Here is a 21,218-nt window from a genome sequence, read left to right on the forward strand (position 1 = left end):
TGTAAAACAAAATCAAGTATGAAATCCTTTCTGCAACTTAACTTCTTGTTTTCATTTCATGATCCTGCAAAGAAGAGCAGCCCTGACCTGAAAGACAAAGTCATGGTGAACTTTGTGATGATCAGTTTCCATGATGTATTAGAAAATCCTGTAACATAATGTCTGGCACTTGAATACAAATTATCTGGCAGAGGAGTTGAAGGCGAAATGGGTAGAAACATAGATGAAACAAGGTTGACCATCAGTGAATAATTTTTGAAGTTGAGTAATAGCTGTATTCCTTCTACTTTTGCATTTGTATGAATTTTTGGTAATAAAAAAGTCACAGTAATGATTATTTTCAAGCAAGACACCAAAAAATGAATAAGCACAAATGCAGAAGATAGAAAGACAAAGAATACTAGCTTATTACATTCTTGAAGAAGCCAACTTTTTATACTTAAAATAATCTTTAAGTATTACTGAAACTACAGACAATGTTACTGATTTCTGGAGATTAATGACTTGCTTTAAGCGATGCTATCTGTGCCAGAAAATTCAACAGGCAATACTGCTTCACAAAAGATATTTATTGTGTAACAGATTTACACCCCAACTTTCTCCCATCACCTTTTACAAAATGTTTAAGAGGAAACTAAGTTCTTTTACTTTTCGTAATTGCTTCTCTAAAAACTCCATCAGAGCATGTCTGTAGCATCTGATCCTATTCCCCCATCTTCACATGTTCTCCTACCTTGACTTTGAGGGTTTCTCACGCTCTTGGTTCTCCTGCCTTTCTAGTTTATTAAACACCAATGTTCTGCATTAATCTCCCAAAAAGTCCCTGCTCAGAAACCTCCAGTGACTGTCCTGCCTGAGGATAAAGGGCAATGCTCAGTCCACAATCCAGTGTTTATCTTCTTATAAATGCAATGTGAGCTGTTCTAAGAAGGGAAGTCATAGCTCCTTTTCTTAAAAATGATACAAAGATATCTGCCTATATAAAACTGTATTCCTGGACTTCCCTGGTGGTGCAGTGGTTAAGAATCCGCCTGCCAATGCAGGGGACACGGGTTCGAGCCCTGGTCCAGGAAGATCCCACATGCCGCGGAGCACCTAAGCCCATGTGCCACAACTACTGAGCCTGCACTCTAGAGCCCGTGAGCCACAACTGTGGAAGCTCGCATACCTCGAGCCCATGCTTCGCAACAAGAGAAGCCACCGCAATGAGAAGCCTGCGCACCGCAACGAAGAGTAGCCCCCGCTCACCACAACTAGAGAAAGCCCACGCGCAGCAACAAAGACTCAAAGCAGCCATAAATAAATAAGTAAATAAGTAAATAAATAGATAAACAAAATACAACTGTATTCCTACATGTCTCTGTGTGGAAAACAGTGCTGTACAAATTAGAGGACCAAGACTGGCCCCCATCCAGGCACTGTGTCAGCCAAGCTGCCTCCCTACCATGGTCTGAACATTCCTTGTACGTTCCCACCTCCTGGCCTGTGTCTTCATCCTGCTCAGCGTTAAGTCCTGGTTCTGCTTTGAGGTCTTTCCTGTTGTCCATAGACTGTGTACTCCTTCCTCTAATACCTGTAGCAATTTTGCTTGTATCACACATGTGGCCTCACTAGGGAGGGGAAAGAAAACATTTTGACAAGCATCAGCTATGTGCCGTGCTACCACTATCTATATAGTGCTTATCTTTTATCTCTTATTAGGTAGGAACCACAGCTTTTATGCACCACTCACATCACCTAAGAGATTCATTGCCTGACTTAAAAATAAGTAGTTCTGTTGCACGAAAGTAAAATGAAGACCCTTTAAGTTCCCTGGTTTGGCCTAATGTAGTCTCTAAACAGAGAGACACACTGTGTTCCCAGTACCTAGAATTATACCTCTGTCATTGTTAGATATGCTTTGTTTTTCTTCAGCAACAGTTTTTCTTTGATTCTTTTCACCTACTCAGTTTCTTTATTCTGAAAGAAATTCTACAGCTTCTAAATTTGCCTAACTTAATATAACCCAGGCACTGGGAAACTAATTCAGGTTTCAGAAGCATTTTTAATGTTGCATTAGAGGTCAAGTAGATCCATTTCTAAATCAAGGGATAAAAACCCTTTTTAGCCTGGTCCCAATGACCTCCGTTTTGCAAGAACACAAAGCCTTTGGATAGCAACCCCCTGTGTCACGTGGTCCTTCCTGGTCAGTCTCATTGGGATGAGATCTGTAATCCTTTCTGTTTTTTCTCAGGGGCTGCAAAATGAAATTGTATCCCAGGCCTCAAACTACAGCAACCTATTGCAACTAAAGGAATCCCTATTCTCAGTGGCCTCCAAAGATGATGTGAAAATGATGAAACTACATTTGGAGCATCTGGATGAGAGATGGAGAGATCTGCCTCAGATAATTAGCAAAAGGTTTGGTTTCAAAAAAAAGCTTCTAGTATTGTTCATTTTTTTAAATGGTGAGCATATAAATTAAGAAAGCCTAGCTTTGTTTACTTTTATTTAACCCAGTTATTCAGGACATAATTCTAGAAGGGAAGAAAACTACTTTATTTGTCATTTAAAAAATCAAAGTGCTTAGTAATTAGTATTTCTAATGAACCTCAATTCAAAATTTTAGTCTTGCAATCAGGGCAAATGATCAAATTAGCTGAACAATATTGAAGAGCATAGGATTACTCGGGTTTGTATTATTACTGTCCAAGCTGTTTATGTACAGGAGAAAAAAGGTAATTAAAATTTTGCCTCACATGATATTTCTCAACAGAGGATATGTATTTTTTTTCCCATTTCATTCCTATATAGATCTTAGTGGGAGAGCAGGGAAATTATTATTATATTAAAAGGAGACAAAAATGGATTAAATGTTAATTGACTAGATGATTAACAATTGACATTTATACCTTTCTAAGATGCCAGAAGACAAAATTTTGACTTAAATTGGTACTGAATACCCATGTAATCTTGAATAAGGCATTTAACCTTTCTAGTCAATTTTTAATTTATTTATTCAGCAAATACTGAGTTTTTACAATGAGTAGTGCACTCTTCTGAGTGCTGGGGTTAGCAACAGTAAACAGAGTTCTGCTGTTTACCTCTGTGGAACCTGTATTTGTTCCATTGTCTATTCATTCATTTATTCAATTAGCAAATGTTTATTGGGTACCTGTTGAGTACAAGGCACGATATCAGAAATTGAAACCGTAAAAATAAATAAAACCTGACCTCAAGTATTTTAGAGATCAGCATGGGAATAACAAGAAATCCAATGAGAGGTGAGCACAGGATATTATGGGAACAAAAAGAAAGGACATTTGAATGGGTTCATGAAAGGCTGACAAAAGGCTTTGGTGCCAAACTCTTGAAAGATGAGTAATTTTTTGTAAAATAGAGGAGGATCTGCCTTCTGCCTGTCTCCCAGAGGGAAAGGAAAGGGTTTTTAAATGATACAAATGTATAAAAGCATTCAAAATATAATATATGCTTGTAAAGATAATGTGTAGAAGGTTTTGTAAGGATTAAAACATGAAAGTCTATTTAAAAAGTTGAACTTTGGATATGAGCCATTGTAACAAATATTAATATTTGATTAAGGTATTATTCTTAATGCCAGCTTTGGATTCTGACCTCAGATCACCTATTGTTTATCCATCTAATTTATTACACAAGCAGTGATTGATCCCTGACCATATCCCAGGCACCATTTTTGGCACTAAGGATATAGCAGTAAGCAAAGCAAGTAAAGTCCAGTCTCTTATTCAGTGAGGGAGAGGATACATGTATCATTAATCAAATGAGTGAACAAGACTGTTTCCGGTGATGTTCAGTAATATGAAAACAATAAAATAGGGTTATATGTCAGGGACCGTAGATTGGGTGGCCAAGCCACATCTCAGGGGACGTGACATCTATTAAGATCCAGATGCTGTGTAGGAAGCAGATTCATGGTACTTTGGGGGCAAAGGATACAGGCAGAGGGAGCCAAAAGTCTCTAAGACAGTAGTGAGCTGGGATACTGAGGAAACAGAGATGAGTGGCAGTGTGAGGCCTCTCTGTATCAGATGAGGGCACAGGAGTTGATTACGTGGGATCCTTCGTAGACCACAGTAAGGAGTTTTGGAGTTTTGCCTTCCTATGTGCAACAGGAAATTGCCCCTGTGTCTAAGCTTGGCAGAGAATGTTCTGATTACATTAAGGTCATTTCTGGCTTTTACCTACAACGTGGATTGAAGGGAGGCCACGGTGGCAGGAAGGAGGCCAGTGTGGCAGCAGTTGGAGGCAAGGCGACAGATGAAGAGAGTTAGACCAGAGTGTAGAAGCGGAGAGGAGAGCAAAGAACGTGCCGTGATGGGGGCGCTAACAGGATCAGAGTAGATCAGATGTGGTGGTAAAGAAATGGAGGGATGAAGGGTGACCCGTAGGACCATCTGGGTGGATGGCGGTCACATTAACTGAGACAGGAAAAGTGTGAGAGAAACGGGGTTTGAGAAGTAGAAAACATCAAGAGTTCCGGTCTGTCCGTGTATGACAACACTGCTTTTGCCCTTGGTTAAGCTTATTTCAAAAAACGTATCATCATTCTTTCTGTCCAGCTGTGGGGCATTTTAACTTCAACACCTTTCTGTACCTAGGATTAACTTTCTTCAGTCTGTGGTCGCTGAACACCAGCAATTTGATGAACTGCTGCTTTCCTTTTCTGTCTGGATTAAGCTGTTCCTCAGTGAATTACAGATGACTTCTGAGATAAGCATAATGGACCATCAAGCAGCTCGTACTCGACACAAGGTAAAGTGCATTCTTTTAAGATTGAAGAATTTATTTATAAGAGAGAGCTCTTGAATTATAAAGGAATGCAACATTAAAAAAAAAAACACTTGACAGCAATTTAACTTCTTATTAATATGCAAATGTTTAAATAATTGAGCATATGGGTCCAGGCAATGTGTTATACAGACAAATTAAACAGATAAAGCTACTTCAGATAAAACAGGCAACCACCTTAAGACACTGTTCCTTCAAAGTGGAGCAAATGATTTGTAGGGTGAAGTGATAAGAATGTTCCTTTTTTTAGCTTCGTTCGCTTTGTTCCAATGCTGAAAACTACTACTGAATTCCAATGCTTTAATGATAGAGTTTTTCTGAATTACTCTTTAGCCTGAAAGTTATTTAAAATTTATGATTTATTTTCCTTATTTATAATTTATACATAATATCTATCCAGGCATCAAAAAATAAAACATTTAAAAAATCAGATACTGACCATCAAGTATTGGGATAGTCGGAGATAAGCTACATAGGAAGCTTATAACAATATTTAATAATAAAACACTTAATATTTATTGAGTGCTGACTCTGTGCTGGGTTTGCTAATTAGCTTTACCCAAAGGAAAAGTACTTTGTCATATATTCCTGTAGTGAGTCAGGGATGCTGTTTTACTTGATGACCTACATTTCAAAGGGATGACTCCCCTGTCCTTGGGAAAGATATTCTGAGTTGTGAAGCTGGCCAGAGGTTTTAAAAAAATTTACATAGCAAAGGGGCAGACAGTGGATTTGTAAATTTTCTACCATAAATGCTCAAAGAAGCCCTCAAAAGTTTAGTAGTCAAGCTGAAGAGAATATTCAGGCCACTGTGGTCAAGATCAAGACAGATGATGATTTGTCTTTAATGGGAACCATGCTGAGATCGTTGGTAAATCTCTGCTAGATTTTAAGCCAGATTTACTGAGAGCTAGCCAAATTTCCTGTACAATAGGCTCACCCTGGTTAATCTACATCTGTTTAAAAAGAAGGCAGCTAAAACTTGTGCAGGTTTCTACCTGCCTTATTCACTACCTCTGAACAGGTGTTAATGTTCATCTGTCCCTTACACTCCTTCCCTACAAACTGTTAAAATTAGCTCTAATATATACATAAATATTGTAATTTGTATATAAATAAATTATTATAATAGGTAAAATATAAATATATGTATTATATATAATAGAGCTTAGCTCTAATATATAAATATTATAATTTGTATATAAATAAATTAATATAATATTTACAATGTAAATATATAACATGCATTATATATAATAGAGCTAATTCCATACATTAATAATTCTAAATTAAAATTAATTCTAAAATAGAACTAATTCTCTATATATTTTAGTTATATTGTAGGCATATGTATAGTTAAAAGAAATTGAATATTTGGAAGATTTTAAAAGATATATATGTATATGTATGATGTATGTATACACACACATATGTATATAATTATATATATCTGTAATTTCTTTTAACTATTTCTATCCACAAAGAAATTATTTTCCATGGAATGAATTAGTTCCAAATGAGAGTTATGCTTTATGTGAAATATGTAGATAAACAAAGCAAAACAAAAGAAATTTTTAAAATGTTTCTACAAGATTCTCCATAGTTGACCTTTATGCCATCCACTGCATTTAAAATGTATCTTGACATCACAAATCCTGACGATACCTGTGTCGGTAAAACAGTGTATCTGGGGAATCAATAACTAACTCTCTCCTCTTCCAGGACCATGCAGCAGAAGTAGAGAGCAAAAAGGGAGAATTGCAGAGTCTGCAGGGTCACCTAGCGAAGCTGGGTGCTCTGGGCCGCGCTGAGGACCTTCACCTCCTGCAGGGCAAAGCGGAGGACTGCTACCAGCTGTTTGAGGAGGCTAGCCAGGTCGTGGAGAGGCGGCAGCTTGCCCTGTCCCACTTGGCCGAATTCCTGCAGGGCCATGCCTCTCTGTCAGAGGTTCTCCACCGGCTGAGGCAAACAGTGGAAGCAACCCACAGTATGAATAAGAAACAGTCTGACTTATTAGAAAGGGACCTCAAGGATGCTATCCGAGATGTGAAAACATTAGAATCTACTGCCATCAGTCTTGATGGCCTTCTTACCAAAGCCCAATACCATCTCAAAAGTGGAAGTTCTGAGCAGAGGACTTCCTGCAGAACTACAGCTGATCATCTCTGCTTTGAATTAGAGAGGATCCAGAACCTTCTGGGAACCAAGCAGAGTGAGGCAGACGCCCTGGCGGTATTGAAGAAAGCCTTCCAAGAGCAGAAAGAGGAGCTGCTGAAAAGCATCGAGGACATCGAAGAAAGGACTGACAGAGAGCGGCTGAAAGAACTAACCCGCCAAGCGCTTCAACAGAGGTGAATGGAAACTGCGTGGAAGCCGGTGGTCTCGTGTACTTTTTATTTGGTCTGGAATGAACTCTTGTGCAAAACTATAATAGTACCAGATTTAGCTACTTATTTTAAAAATATTTTGAGGGGACTTCCCTGGCGGTCCAGTGGTTAAGACTCTGTGCTTCCATTGCAGGGGCACGGGTTCGATCCCTGGTCGGGGAACTGAGATCCCACATGCCTTGTGGCCAAAAAAAAATATTTTGAGGATAAAATTCATGACTATTTTAACACTTAAGAAGTATTAAAATTTCCTTGTTTTCCTTAAGGACTTTCCTAAGAGCTATGTATAAGCCACTCTATTTACAATAGAGTATATTGATCATGTCATCTATTTTTAAGCAGTTTTTAACTGATAGAAGAAGGGACTCATCTTCTGTAACAAGAATGAAAGGCAGAGGAGAAAGAAAGTGAAGTAGATTTGTATCTCTGGTGGAAAATATGAAGTAATTTTTCCCGGGGGCTTCTAGCCTCTCAGAAAGGACTGGAGTGAGGTCTTTAGTTGAGAGTGAGTGACGGGAAGTTGTTGGGAGAAAACGTAGGGAGAAATGGGAATGAAGCCTCCGGTGCTTGGTAAGTAATAAGCTGCCATTTGAGATTTGTATTCATTCACTTGAAGGGGACCCAAACAGCCTGGCAAAGTGGTTCTCCCCCACTACTTTTACCTGTTTGCTTAGAGGTGTGGAGAATGCAGAGAAGTGGGTTTAAGCAAAGTCGGGGTTTTGTCAGGTGAGATTAACAGAGAAGCTAAGCGGTCAAAGGTATTTTTCTGCAGTAAATTTGAGAAGTAATTTTTTACTATAGCGGTCTTTTCAACCTTCTTTTTCCTTCTCAGTAGAACTTCTCCCCACTCATCTTCTCAGCATTGCTTTCTCTTCCATTTTTCAGGGGGCAAAGAAACAGCAGAAATGCGTTCATGCTAAGGCGCCCATAATGGATAAAGATTATATTGACCCTGCCACAGTCATTGCCATTTGCTTCCTTTTAACCAGAATCAAACATCAAGCTAAGGCTTTGGTTAGGTGATAATGCCTCCTGAGGTTATATGCCTCATGGGCAATAAGCTATCTGACTAGTTTAGCAATAAATTTACAAAAGGGAATAAAATTTGGGAAGGAAAAATGGCCTCCAGAGTAAGGGTAGAAGGAGGAGCCAAGTGTGGCAAAGGAGCAAATGACTCACCCAGGAAATAAGCGGTAGGATTGGTGCTGCGTGGCCCTTCCTCGGAGGCTCAGTTCCAGCAGACCAGGAGATCCTAAAATTGCTGGAGGAGGCCTGGGCTGGGCTCGAGAGCCACGTCAGTACCCACAACGCTGAACTCACCAAGGTTGTACAGAGGCTACGGAAAATGTTGCCTGGAATCGATTGATCATTAAATCCCAGTCATACCATACTCATGTGTTACTGGGTGACCTTGAGCAAATCACCTCTCTTCTTATAAAATGGAGATATTTTGATAATGCCTGCTCCTGGCCGCTTTGCTTTGGGAATTAAATGGGATAATGTGTATAGTCAGCACTATACCAAAATGCAAGAACTAGAAGAGTCAGTGGCTGCCTCTTTGTGACCACTTTTTTTACAAATACTCAAATATTAATATATTAAGGACCAAAATAACCCATGATCATTTTCTAGTGGTAATCTTTTCAAAAAGTAGGTAAAGTTTTATTTTTAAATATTACTATTAATATGAGTTGAACTTCAGGGCACAGAAGAATTTCTTTTTTTTTTTTTATTTCTTTTTTATTTATTTTTATTTTTGGCTGTGTTGGGTCTTCATTGCTGCGCGCGGGCTTTCTCTGGTTTCGGAGAGCGGGGGCTACTCTTCGTTGCGGTGCGCGGGCTTCTCATTGCGGTAGCTTCTCCTGTTGCGGAGCACAGGCTCTAGGCATGCGGGCTTTAGTAGTTGTGGCTCGTGGGCTCAGTAGTTGTGGCTCATGGGCTCTAGAGCGCAGGCTCAGTAGTTGTGACACACAGGCTTAGTTGCTCCATGGCATGTGGGATCTTCCCAGACCAGGGCTTGAACCCGTGTCCCCTGCATTGGCAGGCAGATTCTTAACCACTGCGCCACCAGGGAAGTCCCCAGAAGAATTTCTTACCAATGACCTTGCGATAAATACTCACCTACTTTACCTCCAATGTCGGCCCTAGTCAAAATTCTTATACCACCAAAGCAAAATAGAAAGAGAATACAAACTTAATAGCAATTTGAAGGTGAATAGTAAGAATGACTTAAAATGTTTTCTAAGGTACAGTCTGAATTATGCAAAGTTAACTTTAAAAACATCTTTATCTGTTGATATACATGAATTGCTGTGTTAAAAGCTTTTCTAGCTACCAATACGCATGCTTTATGGAAAGGAAATACTAGTTCACTACCTTTAGTAAATTAATGATAAAATAACATTTTAATTTGCAGGTTGAGAGTTTTCAATCAGTTAGAAGATGAATTGAATTCTCATGAGCATGAACTATGTTGGTTGAAAGACAAAGCTAAGCAAATTGCTCAGAAAGATGTAGTCTTTGCACCTGAAGTCGACAGGGAGATAAACCGCTTAGAGGTTACCTGGGATGACACCAAAAAACTAATTCATGAAAAGTAAGTAAAAAACTTCTCAGTTTTTGTTTTTAACTTTCTACTTAATTTATGACATTGGGCCATTGCCTGTTGATTTGCGTTGGTGTGATCAAGAGTTTAATATCTTTTGCCAACTTAGGTATTCTGTGTCTATTTAGTAATGTTAAAAATTTAGTCCTACAGAACTTTGTTGAGGAAGTTGTCTTGAGATAACAATTACATACAAAATTTGATGCTTAAAATCCAGAGTTGTCAACAGTTACAAAGTGCCACCAGGAGAGTCTTAACCCCTGATTTTCTTTTTCATTTTGTTGTATTTGTTTGTAATTGAGGTATGTTTTACATACAGTAAAATTCACCCTTTTAAGTGTATACCCTTAAACTGTAGAAGTTTAACAAACTCATGCAGTTGTGTAAATATCACAACTATCAAATTTCACAGTAACAGTTCTACCACCTGAAAAAATTCCCTTATGTCTCACTGTCATCAATCCCTCCCCTCACTCCCGATCCTTGGCAACCACTGATCATTTTTCTGTCTCTGTAGTATCATCTTTTTCAGAATCACACATAAATGGGTTCTTTCCAGTCTGGACAATTGTAAATAAAGCATATCTAAACACTCATGTTCATTTTTTGGTGTATACGTAAGTTTTTACTACACTTGGTTAAATACCTCTTTTACTTAGCTCAATGCACATTGTGATATGTATCCACAGAGTCCAATCTAGTTTTATAGCTGAATGACATTCCATTTACTAGGTGTACCACAGTTGATCCATTCACCAACTGATGGATATTTGGGATCTTTCCAGTTTGGGGGACTACAAATAAAGCATCTGTAACATTCATATTTAATTTTTTATGTATACATAAGCTTTTTATTATATACTGTTGACTACTAATATAGGCTTTTAAAAATTTAACCATATTGCAAAAACTTTATTCCATGTTATTAAATATTCTCCTAAATTGTGATTTGTTATAGGTTGCACAGTATTCAATCATAAGAATGTATCACAATTTATTCACTTATTGGCCTATTTTTAACATTTAGGTTATTTCTAAGTTTTCTCCTATTACAAATAATGGTGTGAAGGATATAATTTTACCCAAATCTTAGTGCACACCTCTTTCTTTTGAAAAATTTCTGGATGAAGAATTGTTTGCTCAAAGGCATTTTACTCTTATGAACAAAAACTATCTTATATTTTGACGATTCTTGGGGGATTCATATTTAATGAAAATTTGTGTTCTTGAAATGGAAAAGAAAATCTCATATGTACTTTAATTTTTTTTTAAAAATAAATTTATTTATTTATTTATTTTTGGCTATGTTGGGTCTTTGTTGCTGTGCATGGGCTTTCTCTAGTTGCGGTGAGCAGGGGCTATTCTTCGCTGTGGTACGCGGGCTTCTCATTGCAGTGGCTTCTCCTATTGCGGAGCACAGGCTCTAGGCGCATGGGCTTCAGTAGTTGTGGCACGTGGGCTTCAGTAGTCGTGGCACATGGGCTCAGTAGTTGTGGCTTGCGGGCTTAGTTGTTCTGCGGCATGTGGGATCTTCCCGGACCAGGGCTCAAACCTGTGTCCCCTGCATTGGCAGGTGGATTCTTAACCACTGTACCACCAGGGAAGTCCCTGTACTTTAATTATTGAGCAGTATTTTTTGTTTGTTTTGTTTTTTGGGGTTTTTTGGGAGGAGTGGGTTTCCTTCCCCTCAACTCACATACTATGAAGTAATTAAATCACAGATAATTTTTTTAAAAATTTAACAGATTTTGTTTTAATGACTAGGTGGATTCTTCATTCATGGAGAACATTTTGGACATTAGGGTTAAGTCAGATTGCTTTTGACACCAGAATGCTTTTGACACCAGTAGGTGGAAATAGGTTTTCCCTTGATTCCAGCATTTATCAGAGTACCCTTATGTAGTTATATATCAGGTCCAATCGTGGGGGAACTCTTCCTTATCCTGATATGTGACAATAAATGATGTATTTTCTTAATCATTACAGCCAGGGTCTATGCTGTGGACTTATTGACTTAATGAGAGAGTATCAGAATTTGAAGTCAGCTGTTACTAAAGTCCTAGAAAATGCCAGCAATGTGATTGTAACCAGAACTACTGTAAAAGATCAGGAGGACCTTAAGTGGGCTTTATCAAAGGTAATAATTCAAGATGTATTTATTTTATTAGACTTTGTTAGTAGATTTGTTTTTACTCATAATGCATTCTCTATAAAACTCTTGTCAGTATATTTAGATATAGCTAATTCATGCTGACAAGCTCAACCTTTTTTTTTTTTTTTTTAATTAATTAATTAATTTATTTATGGCTGTGTTGGGTCTTCGTTTCTGTGCGAGGGCTTTCTCTAGTTGTGGCAAGTGGGGGCCACTCTTCATCACGGTGCGCGGGCCTCTCATTATCGCGGCCTCTCTTGTTGCGGAGCACAGGCTCCAGACGCGCAGGCTCAGTAATTGTGGCCCACGGGCCTAGTTGCTCCGCGGCATGTGGGATCATCCCAGACCAGGGCTTGAATCCGTGTCCCCTGCATTGGCAGGCAGACTCTCAACCACTGCGCCACCAGGGAAGCCCCAACCTTTTTTTTTCAGGAATACTTATATCCTGGGATTCTAGCAATTCGAGAAAATTATATATATCTGTATAGTTCATTATTACCAGTGGTTTCTGCATAAGGTCAACCATGAATTAAATTTCTTAGAGGCAAATGGTTATAAATTCTTGACATATCTCTGGTTGTTTTATTAATTAAGGAAACATTTATGTCCATAGCATGCAACTGCCAAGAATGAAATGTGTAATAAACAGAAAGAATTGGATGATTTTACCAGTAAAGGAAAACAGTTGTTGTCTGAGCTGAAGAAAATTCACAGTGGTGATTTCTTCTTGGTGAAAACAGACATGGAAAGCACTGTGGACAAATGGCTGGATGTAAGCTCATCACCTGGGATTCTATGAATAGTTTACATATTCACATTTCTCAGTCACATTTTTGGGCAAGGATTATTCAGGAATGTGACTTCCTTTTTTAACTTTTAATGCTAAATTCAAAATGATACTCTAAAAAAAATAGTGTTCACATACAATTTAGAAATAGTTAAACATTATTTGCTTTATTTTGTTAAATTGGCAGATTTTCTAGAATTTCATTTGATAGCTTCAATCATAACATATTTATAACTCTAAATGTTTTTCTTTTCCAAACCTTGGGATCATGGATAAAATAGAAGAATAATTGATAAACATATTCCAGAATATTAAACAATAATGGATAATAATTTAAAGTAATGAGACTATAATTGTGCATTGAAAAGCATTGGACTTGTAGTTTATATCCTTGGCTTTTAGTTCTTGCTCTGTCATTTGCTAGCTATGTGCCCATACAACAAGTCACTCGATCTCTCTGAAACTCTACCTCTCAATCCATACATATTTTACATTGTTTTCCAGCTCATAATTCCTGTGATTCTGTCACTCCCCTGTTATCAATATTTAGGTTCAGAAGTTTAGCCTACAGTAGATTCCCTGACTTAAGCTAAATTGCTGAAGTTAGATATTGATGTTTGCATATTATAATCAAATAATTTGGGGACTTCAGAAAACCTTATCTGCCTCCACTTTTAAAATGGTATTCTTATTATGGGAAGATTGTTAAACAGTAATACTAATAATACTTTAACCATGCAGAGTAGGTTGTTCTCCTGTGCATTTACTTATTCTATAAATATGTCCAAGTCTAATTATGCACATTTTTGTATCTCAGCATTACAAATAAAAGGGCTTATTGTGTCATTTTCAAAAATAAATACAGTACTGCCCTAGCTAGACTCCTATCCTGTAAAATTAAACCTTAGAGTGAGTTATATTATTGTAGACTGCAATAGACCTGTTATTATTTTCCAATTTACAGATGAAAATCAAAATTCAATCAACTCTCCTAATGACAGAAATACTTTATGTAATGGTTAGCATTCACTTGAGCCAGGAGCACTAATTAGATTATAATAATTTTTGTAAAACTTTGTTTTTCAGTCAGAATATGAAAGAAGCATTGACATATTTAATACTTCGATGGGCAAAGAGCATCTGAAAGCCTCAGATTTAATGATATGGCCTCTCTTTTCTATCCCAGATATCAGAGAAAATTGAGGAAAACATGGACAGGCTGAGAGTAGGCCTGTCCATTTGGGATGATGTACTTACGAGTAAAGATGAGATCGACGGATGGGCAAACAATTCTGTTCCACAGCTGACCAAAAGCATCAGCAACCTGAATAACAGCCTCAAAGCAGAAGAATTCCTGAAAGAATTTGAGGTAAAATGACTTTACCTTCATATGTGAGCTTGTGGTACATCATTGACCAGAGTATAAAAAATTGTGTCTTTTTTTTTAAAGCTCATTCTTCCTTTTAAGACACATACTATACTCAATATTTTGTAATAACCTATAAGGGAAAAGAATCTGGAAAAAATAGATATATATTTGTGTATAACTGAATCACTTTTCTGTATACTTGAAACTAACACCATGTTGTAAATCAACTATACTTCAATTTAAAAAAAAGAAAGAAAGAAAACAAACCACTGGAAAAAAAAAAGTAAAGTTCATTCTTCCTTTCAAGGCACATAATAAGTGTAATAAAACTCTTTACTGTCTTTTGCTGTTTACTTGAAAGTTGATTAGGCTATGGATAAGAGGGATGTTTTCTTTTTTTTTTAAATTTTATTTAATTTATTTATTTATTTATGGGTGTGTTGGGTCTTCGTTTCTGTGCGAGGGCTTTCTCTAGTTGCAGCAAGTGGGGGCCACTCTTCATCGCGGTGCGCGGGCCTCTCACCGTCGCGGCCTCTCTTGTTGTGGAGCACAGGCTCCAGACGCGCAGGCTCAGTAGTTGTGGCTCACGGGCCCAGCCGCTCTGCGGCATGTGGGATCTTCCCAGACCAGGGCTCGAACCCATGTCCCCTGCATTGGCAGGCAGACTCCCAACCACTGCGCCACCAGGGAAGCCCAAGAGGGATGTTTTCTTTTTTGCATTTTTATCATTTCTTAGTTGGGGCTCTTAAAGTATTAGTAGAAAAGTAAAGATTCACAAAATCTACAATTTGTCCCATTCATCTGAGATTACGGCACCTTCCTATCGGAAAACCAAATTGAAAATGTTTGCAATCTAATGATATTTAGTGTCTATTTTTTCCTCATTCAAACAAAATGTTTACTGAGTACTTACCACGGGTCCTGAGCACTTAAGTTAGGTGCTGGATTCTTCCACTGCCTTTGCAGAAGTGGAAGAAAACTGGAGGTTGGAGGGTCACAGATTCCCACGGAAAGTGGGCTTTTAAAGTTCTAGTGGCCAATTTATTTTAAATTCCTCTTTTAAACTCCCATTTCTTGCATTCATTTATTCATCTGCTCATCAAATTCCCAATGAGCACCTAAAATGTGGCAGGCACTGTTTTGGGCACTGAGAATTTAATAGTAAAACAGACAAAGTCACTACTCTTATGGTATTTATGTTATTTACATTACAATGTATATCATATGTAAAATGTCAAGCAGTAATTGGGCTATGATGAAAAATGAAGTAGGGTAAGGGGAAGTAGAGTGAGCAGAGGTAACCCGTTTCACAAAGCATGGGGCTGACTGTGCCCTTGGTGAGGGGAGAGACTGTTCACATCCTGTGCTCCAGGGCCCAGTGCTGGGCCTGGCACATGTGTGGAACATGACAGACACATGAAAGAACGACTGCAGTCTGAATGAAATGTGGTTGAATCATCTGTATTGCCTAAGTTATCGGCTGTATTTACCCAAAGAACATTCTATAGATTGTTCCTATTTCTAAGAGCAAACAGAAGTAGAGGAAATTATCCAGACCAAAAGTACAGTCAGGAGAGGGATCCCACAGTCTCTTTAGTTGTTACCTTTGATGTTAAATTAACATAACAGCTCAAACAGTGGTGCGTACTGGAGCACAGCTTGTACCAGCTCACAAAAGTCACTACGTTTTCAGGAATTTTGTGAGCCAGTGATAAACACGACCATTATTAAAAATTAAATTGTAAATAACTGTACCATTAAGTTGTATTAAAAATGAAAGTAATGAATTCCCCAAACTTGTCACTTCCTAATTATTATTTGACAATTACTGTTATCTGGCTCTTGAGTTATTGACACTTATTATATCCATATGATGGAAATACTATAGAACGTGTACGCCTGTATGGTGCTTCCAGCTCCGTGTTCTGTGACATCATGCTGTAGCTCAAAACGGTGGTAAATGCTACAGATCAGGGCCAGCTGTTCAGCCAGCCTGGAGGATACACCTACTACTGACCTCTGGGATCCAGGGAGCCAGTGGGCCTCAGCCACGTTCATTATGTCCAGGTTCAGTCACTCACAGAGATGGGTTTTTTATGCTATGCTCTGTGATGCACCAGCTACTAAAATCAGAGAGCTGGATTCAGCCTGGTGCCCAGCAGTGTCATTGCTGCTGCGGTGCAGGAAATGAAGCTTAGCTGCATAGGGGTGACTCCTTAATTGCCCAGGCTGCTTCTGGGGAAGGCCAGTGGGCCTGGCAGGCAATTCATTAATTCTTACTGGGCAAGTAAATCACTTTCTAGATTGAAGGCATCAGGAGTTTGTTAGTGTCTACAAAGCACCAAAATACCACATTTAAGTTGAGAGGGATATTTTATTAAAGTGTTCCTTCGTGGAGCAGCCACAGAGAACAGAGAGATCAGCTCGGTGCTTTGTGACCACCTGGAGGGGTGGGATAGGGAGGGTGGGAGGGAGACGCAAGAGGGAGGGGATATGGGGGTATGTGTATATGTGTAGCGGATTCACTTTGTTATACAGCAGCAACTAACACACCATTGTAAAGCACTTATACTCCAATAAAGATGTTAAAAAAAAAAATGTTCCTTCATGGGCCCAGATAACTAATGAAGTTTCCAAGCACCTAATTTGTTCCATAATGATTGATTATTCTTTCTTCTTCTTGTGTTAGTGTTGGTGCCAAAAAAAAAAAGAAGACAAAAGTCAAAATGTTAGATGTCAATTTCCTAATGAACCTGATTTCTATTTAACCACCCTTTAAATTTCTATTTGAAATATTTCTTCTATATTACATATAGTCTACAGTAATTAAGAGTCACTCCTGATGTGTATTTGTTTTGAAATGCTTTCTCAAGACTTTAAGGCTGCCATAGTAGCCAATGATATTAATGCTAATAAATAAACGACAGTTAGTCTGTTGAAAATCCCCGCTGACTCAAGACTTTCGGTTAATGTTTAATTTTTTCCGGGAGCATTTTTTTCCAATTAAAGAGAGTAGGAAGAAAGAAAGTTCTGCATACTCCCTCACATTCCCAGTGAATGTTAATGGTGACATTTTTACACGTTCACAAATAATGAGAGTCCTCAGAAAATGAAGCAGAGTTTTAGTTTTAGTTTTTTGTTTTTTGTTTTGTTTTGCTTTTTTTACCCTGGGTTAAAGTTGGGGCTTTTTGACAGAGTTAATGCTTGAAATTATTAAATGCCAAGTATAACATGTCAGTGTTTTGATTAGTTATGTTTTTCCCCTTTGTCTTTTATTTTGCAGTCTGAAGTTAAAAAGAGAGCATTGAGATTAGAAGAACTTCATTCCAAAGTTAATGATCTTAAAGAATTAACTAAAAATCCAGAAACACCACCAGCTCTTCAGGTAAGCACTCAATCAAGTTTGTAATAACTCTATATACTATACACTCTGAAAAAAGTGTATATATATGTCCACATATATATATATATATATATATACACACACTTTATGTATTTATTTACATGTATATGTATATGTGCGTGTATATTCTTATTGTTATCATTGTAGTAATTCCAAGCAAGCACATAGACGTTATCAGATACGGGGGTTAAAATATTAACATTTTTAGAATTCCTTGTGCTAGTATTAATAGCATATTTCCAACTCAAATATTATAATAAGATTAGTTCCTTTTTTCCTTACTAAATTTTGGAAGTGGTAGCATCCAACTTGCCTCATGGACCATCTTAAGCCTAGACAGAAACAGAAACCACATTTATGAATATTGATATTCTTATTGACATTTTTCTAATCCATCTACTGAGTAATGGCGTTTGGAGGGACCACGATCACAGATCTCCCTTCAAGGCCCTTTAGATGGCGCACATCCACAGGAACCAGGAGACAGGCCAGGCAGACCAGGTCTGACCAGGCAAACTGGGCGGCTTCAGGGAGGGAGCCTGGGAGCAGCCAGCGCCGGGCTTGGGGCCAGGGGTTCTGACTCATTACTTTCAGCTCTCTATTTGTTGCTGCCCTCATTTTCTGTCTTCCTATTTCTTCTTTATCTACTGTTTCTTGCTAACGAGTCAATCTTGTTGGATCACCTATACTTTTGCTCTGACCCAAGGCTGTGTATCTATCAGTTAGTATCATTGGTGGATGATATACTTGTACCAGAAGGTTAGAAGTTTCACCTGAAGCAAGAATAGGCAAAAGCGATGCTGATCATCCACAGAACTGAAAAGGAGAGCTTGTGCATATCAAGGGCATAAGCGGGTAACAGCTGGACTTTGCCAGAGTGAAGATGGAGGCAGGGTTTTGAGAGAGAGCTTCTGTTGTTCTCCGGTTTCTCTCTTACACACACACCCCTACCTATATACTCAGGGAGGAAGTATGGGGGCGCCTGCATCTTACCTCAAAATGAGAAGGATTTTGATGGTACCGTCTAGAGAGCATGGCATATGCCCCCTGCAGTTGGCAGACACAGGAGTCTAGTATCTAACTCCCACCACGTAAGACCTTAAGGGTGAGAGACAGGCTGGCTGACTGCTGATGTATCTGCCAAAGGAGAAATGATTGTTTTGAGTGGCCTGCATCCCAGAGTCATCTGGGATGAAATGCCAGCGTGTGACCTGTGGCCCAGAAATGAATTATGAAAGGAAAGGAGGAGGAGAGCATTACTTGTGTGCATCTCAAGGTACCTAAGAAGGCTTTCTGGGGGGATGAACAGGCCTCGGCAGCTAGGAATTAAAGAGATGACCACAGGCTGCACCAGGAGAAAATGAAGAGCCAGACGGGACTGTATTGCCCGCATCTAGGGGACGTCAGCGGGAGGCGGCAGCAGTGAGGGAAGCCTCAGAAAACCCCACACACGAGGCCTGTGAGAGAAGTGTGTAAACTGTCACCCGGCCCGGAGAGCAGAGATGCCAGCTCCCAGGAGTGGTCACCCACCTCCTGCCTGTCCAAGCCTGCAGGGGTCAGAGGCTGTAGAAAGTCAGGGAGAAGAAAGAATGTGAAGAAAGACAAAAAAAGGCACTTGGCCCCTTTCTCCACTGGAGGCTTCCTCTTTGCACCTGGTCTGAGCTGAGAATAGGAAAAAACGTCTTAGCTTTCAGTTCAAAGTTTTGATTATTAAATGGGACTAGGTGTTCTAACTGAGGAATTGAAACTGCTTGGCAATCGGTCAGGATTATAAGTCCTTTTATTATTATGCGTGGGGCCAGAGAAGTTCAGGCCCCTCCCAAAATCAATCACCCAGGGAGGAGAGAAGAACTAGCCTCATCGAATATTTTAAACAGGAGACAAAAATGACATTGCCTCAGTATAAAATCCCCACGTGGTGTTTGTTCAAAGTAGCGACTACTTCAGGGCGAAAAGTGTGTATTTCCAGGGAGAATGAAGAACAGCTTTTTGGTCCCCAGCTTGGTTACTCTGTGTAAGTCTGGCTCTGCTTTTGAAACGGGATCTCGTGGGTTCCCTGGAACCTCAGTCAAAGCTTCCCCTTTAAAAAGTCCAGTGTTAACGGTAATCTTCACTCTTTCCATTTTCCCATTACATAAGACATTCGGCAACTTGTACCCGCTGATTTTCCTTCTTAGAAAAGTTGAATTAGCATCCATCGTTAGACTTCTGCGATTTTTACAGTTAAGCTGCACGTGAACGGAATCCTACTGAATGAGTGCTCTGGTCTTCACAGATTTTAATGCAATCTTACTTTATGTTTAGTTCATAGAAGCCGACTTAAGGCAGAAACTGGAGCATGCCAAAGAAATTACTGAAGAAGCAAAAGGAACCTTGAAAGAGTTCACCTCTCAGAGTGCACAAGTGGAGAAGTTTATTAATGACATTGCAACCTGGCTGACAAAACTAGAAGAATCATTGACAAACTGTGCCCGAACTGAGACTTGTGAAGGATTGAAAAAAGTGAAGGTAAGTCATAAACTGTCACTAAGTGTTTACACTTCAATACTAATATTAATTCTCCTGTTTTTCGGTGACTATAATAAAAATGTAGCCTCTGTTCTCAATTACCCATGTTAACACCAAACCAACTAATTCATGATATAGGAGACAGCAAAGCAAATAACAGATGGAGAACTGAATGCAGGTGGTAAGAAACCAAAGACAAATATTCTAAAAACAGAAAGCATGCATTGCTATAGGACCTACTCATAGGTTATACTTGTTAAGATATTTTTTTAATAAAAAGGTGGGAGCCTATAGAAGAACTGTTTGAATTTCTACACATTTTCAAACTTGAATGCCTAGTAGTTTTTCATCACTTAATTACTTTTATTGGTCAGCATGAATGCTTTCATCCTGAGAGGGATATATTTTTTAAAATGGTTGAGAAAACAACACATGTGTTCTGTGCTCTTTTAGCATATTTTCTTACTGTACTTGAGACTAAGGACATACACTTTTAAAATTAACTACCGGTGCTTTTGATGTGGCCTGTGATCCTGAAACAAAACCCAAGTAGCCCATGGAAGATGTGAACATAGGAGGGTGACTCCATTAATATAATAGCTTCTAATCGACTAACTAAACCCAAGATCCTGGGCTGGAATCCACAAAGACCTTTTCAATTTGCTTGAAATCCTAAACTATAGCCCAAATCCTAGCTACCTCTCAACAGTGTTCGCAGTTGTTCCCAAGGAGAACTGGGCAAAATTCTGAAAGAATCAACACAAATCTATCACAAATACTCAAAAAAAAAAAAGAAGTCCGACAAAAATATATACATTATTGAGTGGATTTCAACAACATCAATTTCCAAAAAACATTCCAGAGTGGAGTATATGGAATATTTCTCTTGAATGTGATGAATATCCTTCACTGCATATTTTTATTCTGTAGGAAATACAAAAAGAACTTCAAAGTCAGCAAAGCAACATCAGTTCCACCCAAGAAAATCTCAATAGCTTGTGCCGCAAGTACCATTCAGCGGAGCTGGAGAGCCTGGGCAGTGCGGTGACGGGGCTGATAAAGAGACACGAGGCTGTGAGCCAGTCCTGCTCCAAGACACAGGCCAGCCTTCAGGAGTCTCTGGAAGAACACTTCAATGGTGAGCTCTGACAGGTCTTAGCGTGAATAGTTTGTTTACAAGACACGGTCCAAACCAAAT

The 21,218-nt window shown here is 38.8% G+C and overlaps 1 protein-coding gene across 1 annotated transcript in view; it reads left to right on the forward strand.

The window, feature by feature from the left end:
• The window catches only part of SYNE1 (spectrin repeat containing nuclear envelope protein 1), a 443,997-nt gene that overhangs the window by 172,779 nt on the left and 250,000 nt on the right, over positions 1 to 21,218 (forward strand). Inside the window, exons 37-46 of the mRNA XM_059940974.1 lie at positions 2,234 to 2,400; positions 4,620 to 4,773; positions 6,532 to 7,160; positions 9,613 to 9,792; positions 11,788 to 11,938; positions 12,567 to 12,725; positions 13,927 to 14,109; positions 17,393 to 17,494; positions 19,817 to 20,020; positions 20,951 to 21,158. Of these exons, the coding sequence (XP_059796957.1) occupies positions 2,234 to 2,400; positions 4,620 to 4,773; positions 6,532 to 7,160; positions 9,613 to 9,792; positions 11,788 to 11,938; positions 12,567 to 12,725; positions 13,927 to 14,109; positions 17,393 to 17,494; positions 19,817 to 20,020; positions 20,951 to 21,158 (2,137 nt within the window). The remainder of the gene's footprint in view (positions 1 to 2,233; positions 2,401 to 4,619; positions 4,774 to 6,531; positions 7,161 to 9,612; positions 9,793 to 11,787; positions 11,939 to 12,566; positions 12,726 to 13,926; positions 14,110 to 17,392; positions 17,495 to 19,816; positions 20,021 to 20,950; positions 21,159 to 21,218) is intronic.

Source organism: Balaenoptera ricei, chromosome 12 (genome assembly GCF_028023285.1).
Source record: "Balaenoptera ricei isolate mBalRic1 chromosome 12, mBalRic1.hap2, whole genome shotgun sequence".
Taxonomy (NCBI): Eukaryota; Metazoa; Chordata; class Mammalia; order Artiodactyla; family Balaenopteridae; genus Balaenoptera; species Balaenoptera ricei.